This window comes from Halyomorpha halys, unplaced genomic scaffold (assembly GCF_000696795.3).
Source record: "Halyomorpha halys isolate HHAL.00 unplaced genomic scaffold, Hhal_1.1 Scaffold2548.1, whole genome shotgun sequence".
NCBI classification, from domain to species: domain Eukaryota; kingdom Metazoa; phylum Arthropoda; class Insecta; order Hemiptera; family Pentatomidae; genus Halyomorpha; species Halyomorpha halys.
Window position 1 is genome coordinate 40,860 of NW_027106405.1, and position 5,049 is coordinate 45,908.

The 5,049-nt window shown below is 32.5% G+C and overlaps 1 protein-coding gene across 1 annotated transcript in view; it reads right to left on the reverse strand.

Annotated features, from left to right (window-relative positions):
* Positions 1 to 5,049, reverse strand: part of Mondo (MLX interacting protein mondo) — a gene marked incomplete in the record, with an annotated part of 32,327 nt that overhangs the window by 13,816 nt on the left and 13,462 nt on the right. Inside the window, 3 exon segments of the mRNA XM_067044748.1 lie at positions 79 to 195; positions 710 to 820; positions 2,352 to 2,502. Coding sequence (XP_066900849.1) covers positions 79 to 195; positions 710 to 820; positions 2,352 to 2,502 — 379 coding nt within the window.

A 5,049-nucleotide genomic window follows, 5' to 3' on the forward strand; every position in this document is an offset into this window, starting at 1 on the left:
TAATTAATTCTAGTAATTAAATATTTAAATAAATTATTAAAATTTATCCTTACAATTTTTCTTAAATTAAAATCATACCTTGGCATTAGGATTTTGGTGTAGCTGAGGGATGAGAGAGTGCAAAGTATCAAATCCATTTTTGATATTGCACCTTCTCTTTTGCTCAGCATTTATATGGCATACTCTTCGATGTTCCTGAAATATCAGAATTTTTAAAAAAAAAGAACATGAGGATATTAATATATATATAACATTATGAAAAAAATGTTTTTATCATAAAAAATAGCAATAACAAATTAACTAAAAATGCTAAAAAAGTATTAAACAATGGCTTATAATTTCTAAATGGAAAATCATTTCTGGAAGTCTTAAAACTGATAATAACCAGTTTATTAATTTAATAAAGTAACAAATTAAGAAACTTGGGTCTTTATATTTCCTTTACCCTCTGATTTTATTTTAAAAATAAAGTTCCTGCAGAATAATTTCACACTTATTAAAAATTTAGTGTTGTAAATTTGCTTCTATAGATATGAAATTGTATATTTGTATGAAATTACGTACATAAATAGAAAACTTTTACTAGTAGCAATTAAGATTTTTTGCATTAATATGATCTCATAGTCTCATCATTAAGAAAACAAAAAAATTAAATAATGAAAAAATATTAATAAAAGAAGTAAAGATTAAAAAACAAAAAAACAAATACCTTGTAGGCTGGAACATATTTTGGAGAAGCTGGGCTCAATGGATGAAGTGGAGAAAGGGTAAGGGAGTCTTGAAGTCCAGGCGACTCTGGACATCCAACAGGAGAGTTCACCTTTGGAATAACAGAAAACAATTAATTTTAGTTTATTTAAAAAAAAAAAAAAAAAGAACATTCAAACCCTTCTGAAAGTATTAAAAATAAAAATACTTCATTTTATGAAGGTGTTGGTTGAAGATCATAGATTTTATTTGAGATGATCTGCGCAGTCAGTGGAGAACACAAATAAGTAAAACTTAGAAGGAATACAGATAAAATTTAATGAAAGGTGATTGAATATAATTAAATTCCTTATTTACTCATTTTTTGTAACTGTTCTCGCCCTCCACAGCACTGCCTACTAAAACTCTTATCACCTTATTCCATTATGCCTTTACCTTATTCATTAATATTTTTTTTTAATATATGATGGTGGTTTAAAAAGTTCTCAGAATTACGACTAGATGTCAATGTTAGAGCAACGAGGTTCCCGCCCAATAATCACACTTCCTTTGTGAGTGAACACGTGGCGTGAATGGTAGTGATGACTCTTTGTTGTTATTTTATGCGTAGTGATTTGTGACAATGGAAAAAACAGATTTTGATTTTTAGCAGTGGTTAAGTACTTTGTAAAGAAAAATATGAAAGCAAAGAAAATTCATGCTGACTTTCAGAACACACTGTGGGACTCTGCTCCTTCATATTCGACTGTTGCCAAGTGGACCAGCGACTTTAAATTTGGTCAGTAGAGCTTAGATGATGATCCGCATAGTGGACGGCCAAAAAGTGCTACAATCCCAGAATTTATCGCTAAAGGTCATGGAGGATCGTCAATTGAAAATGGGCGAGATTGCTGAAGCTGGAGGGATGTCATCTGAACGGGTAATCATAGTTTATATATTTTTTTTTTTTTCTCTTGTCTTGTCTTGGACTTTTTAAAAAATACAATCAGTAGCCAAACTTTTACACTTCTAATTTTCACTTATTTTAGGGATGTTGTAATAAATTACTGTAATCAAAACTTAGAAGTAAACAATAACATGAAGTTTTGGCAGGAAAGGTTACTAAACAAGTTGCTCAGAAAATCCGCTAAGAGCTCTTATGCATTTAACATGACTTTAAATAGGGCTGCTCACAATCCTATACTTATAACATTTAACATGGAAAAACATTTTACATTTAACACAATATCATGAATACCCTTATTATTTTGTATCTTCTTAAATTCTTGTTATACTGTAATATTTTATTCATTGTGGTGGTTATCTTGTTTTTTGTTCTTGGCCCTGGCGAAGGCCTGAAACTTTGGATGAAATATTGGCACTAATAAAAGAAGTTTTACTTATTTGCGTTCTCCACTGAATGCGACCCCTTCTCATTATTAAAAAAATACCATTGTATGAAATTCAATCTATTTAATTTCCTCAAGAAAGCATTAGTGAAACAATAAAATCATTTTTCATCTGTTTTCTAAAAAAAAATTACTTAAGTGATAGAGCTCTGCAGATCAATTATTTTTACTTCTGACCCATATTACAATACAAAACAAAGTTTCCTATAAAACCATGAACATTAATAAAATAAACGATAATTATCTGATAAATACCACAGATTGGACTGGTGACTGCTGGATTGGTGAAATTAATGAAGTCGAAGGCGAGGTGTCAGACAAGGAATTAGAGTTGTGCTGAATAGAACTATCCGCTTTCATCCCGTAGCTCTTTGACTGATCCAAATTGTTCACTCTACTATTTTCACTGAAAAAAAAAAGTTAGAAACCAATAAAGGAAATATAAAAAACAAGCCATATAACCTAAGATTATTGGTTAGTATGTGATAGTTTAACTATAAGTTGTAGCAAAAAGTTAAACTTGTCACAACTCAAGAGTTTAAACTCATCTAACCAGAATCTATGAAATTTAACCTTATTTCAGAACCTTTATGATTAAAATTATAATAATGATACGAGGGTGGTTTGAAAAGTTCTTGGAATGTACTAGAAAAAAGTGTCTTACCTCGGTAGAACTGCTTTTATTTTTCAACATAGTCTCCCTGTAGACTAATGCATTTGGTCCAGCGATGTTCCAATGGCTTGATCCTACTCGAAAATGAGATTCCTCCAGGCCTGTAAAATACCTCTCCAATTCGGCTGTCAGTTTTTCTGTTGTAGGAAATCTCCGTCCACCTTGGAAAATTTTCAGCTTGGGGAAGACATGAATGTCTGGTGGTGCCAAATGAGGTGAATAAGGTGGATGTGGCAACAATTTGTACCTCAATTCATGAAGTTTTGCCATGGCAATAGCACTTATGTGCGGGCGGGCGTTATCCTGATGAAAGATGACTTTTTTCCTAGCCAAATCAGATTTTTTTTTTGCATATCTTTTCCTGTAGTTGGTTTAGGAGGTTTCTGTAGTATTGCCCTGTAATTGTTTAGCCAGTAGAAAGATAATCTTCAGCAGAATATCTTTTGGATCCCAGAAAACTGAGGCCATGATCTTTCCTGCTGAACGTAATGCCTTTGCTTTCTTTGGTGGTAGTGATTCAGCATGTTTCCACTGCTTTGACTGCTGTTTTGTCTCTGGGGTATAGTAGTGGACCCAAGTTTCATTTATAGTCACAAACCAGCATAAAAAATCTTGTTGGTTGTGCTGAAAACGCCCATTGTTGGGCGCTTATGGTCCAATGTCAAGAGCCGCAGCACACATCTTGCGGATAATTTTTTCATTCCCAATTCTTCGGTTAAAATGTGATATACCCGTTCAGATGACATCCCTCCAGCTTCAGCAATCTCGCCCATTTTCAATTGACGATCCTCCATGACCTTTAGCGATAAATTCTGGGATTGTAGCACTTTTTGGCCGTCCACTATGCGGATCATCATCTAAGCTCTACTGACCAAATTTAAAGTCGCTGGTCCACTTGGCAACAGTCGAATATGAAGGAGCAGAGTCCCACAGTGTGTTCTGAAAGTCAGCATGAATTTTCTTTGCTTTCATATTTTTCTTTACAAAGTACTTAACCACTGCTAAAAATCAAAATCTGTTTTTTCCATTGTCACAAATCACTACGCATAAAATAACAACAAAGAGTCATCACTACCATTCACGCCACGTGTTCACTCACAAAGGAAGTGTGATTATTGGGCGGGAACCTCGTTGCTCTAACATTGACATCTAGTCGTAATTCTGAGAACTTTTTAAACCACCATCATATATTTATTGTTGACTGTAGATTCAATATGAGGAGAACATGATCATGGATGCGTCAGTGGAGTAGTAATAAATAAGTGAAACTAATTTTATTTGAACCAACATTAAGGCCTAAAATTCATATTTTCATCAGGGCTAAAGACAAGTGAGTTAATAACCATAATAGAATGAAAAATAATAAAAACGGCAAAATCAAGAAAATAATAATTAATAATATGAAAAGATGGTGTACAATAAAGGAATAGTAAAAATTTATACAATATAAGAAACATTGAAGAACTAAGAAAAAAAAAAAAAATAAAATCAAACAGTCCTCAATGTGAATAATAAAATACATTTAAAACATTTTTTCATTTTCTTATATAATCATTCAATGTTATCTTCTTACTATTCCAATCATCTTCTTTTATTATTAATTGTCGTCTTCTTATTTTCTTGATTATCACTTCTATTGTGGTTTTCACTCATTGTTTTTTTTTATTTATTTATTAAAATTTACTGCTAAAAAAAAAAAAATACAATAAGTAAATGTAAGGAATATTTTAGAACACATGATAATCTTGGGAAGGAACCACCCAATGATGGTACTTCAATCAATGCTTAAAATTAGAAGGTCCTGAGGCCATCTTCTTTTCAAATGCCTTGAAGGTTTATCAGGGATTGTTAAGGAGGAGAGATTAAGAACTAACGGGTTTGGATGGATAAGGATTAGAATGAAAGGAGGTATATCTATTTTGGGTTATATATCCAACGAATGGGATGCTGAGGTCTTTATAGATGAGTTTATTTGTGATGTAATAAGGAGCATTAAGGATTGGATACGGGAGGATTTTGATGGTTTGGTGGAGCCCTAAAGCTCCATTCTGAACATCCCAATAGTTATTATTTGGATTATCACAGTGTTTATGAGGTTTTTGTAGTAAATGGGAAGTTTAGAGAATTGGTCAAGTAGGTGCTGTAATAATCAGAATCTACTTGCAGTTTCTTGTTGTTTCAGTCTTATCGGGGAATTACAAATAAGTCTCTTGTCAAGATGGAATCCAAAGTAGCGAATCTGTTCAATAAGCGTTAGTGGGATACTTAAAAAAGGTACAG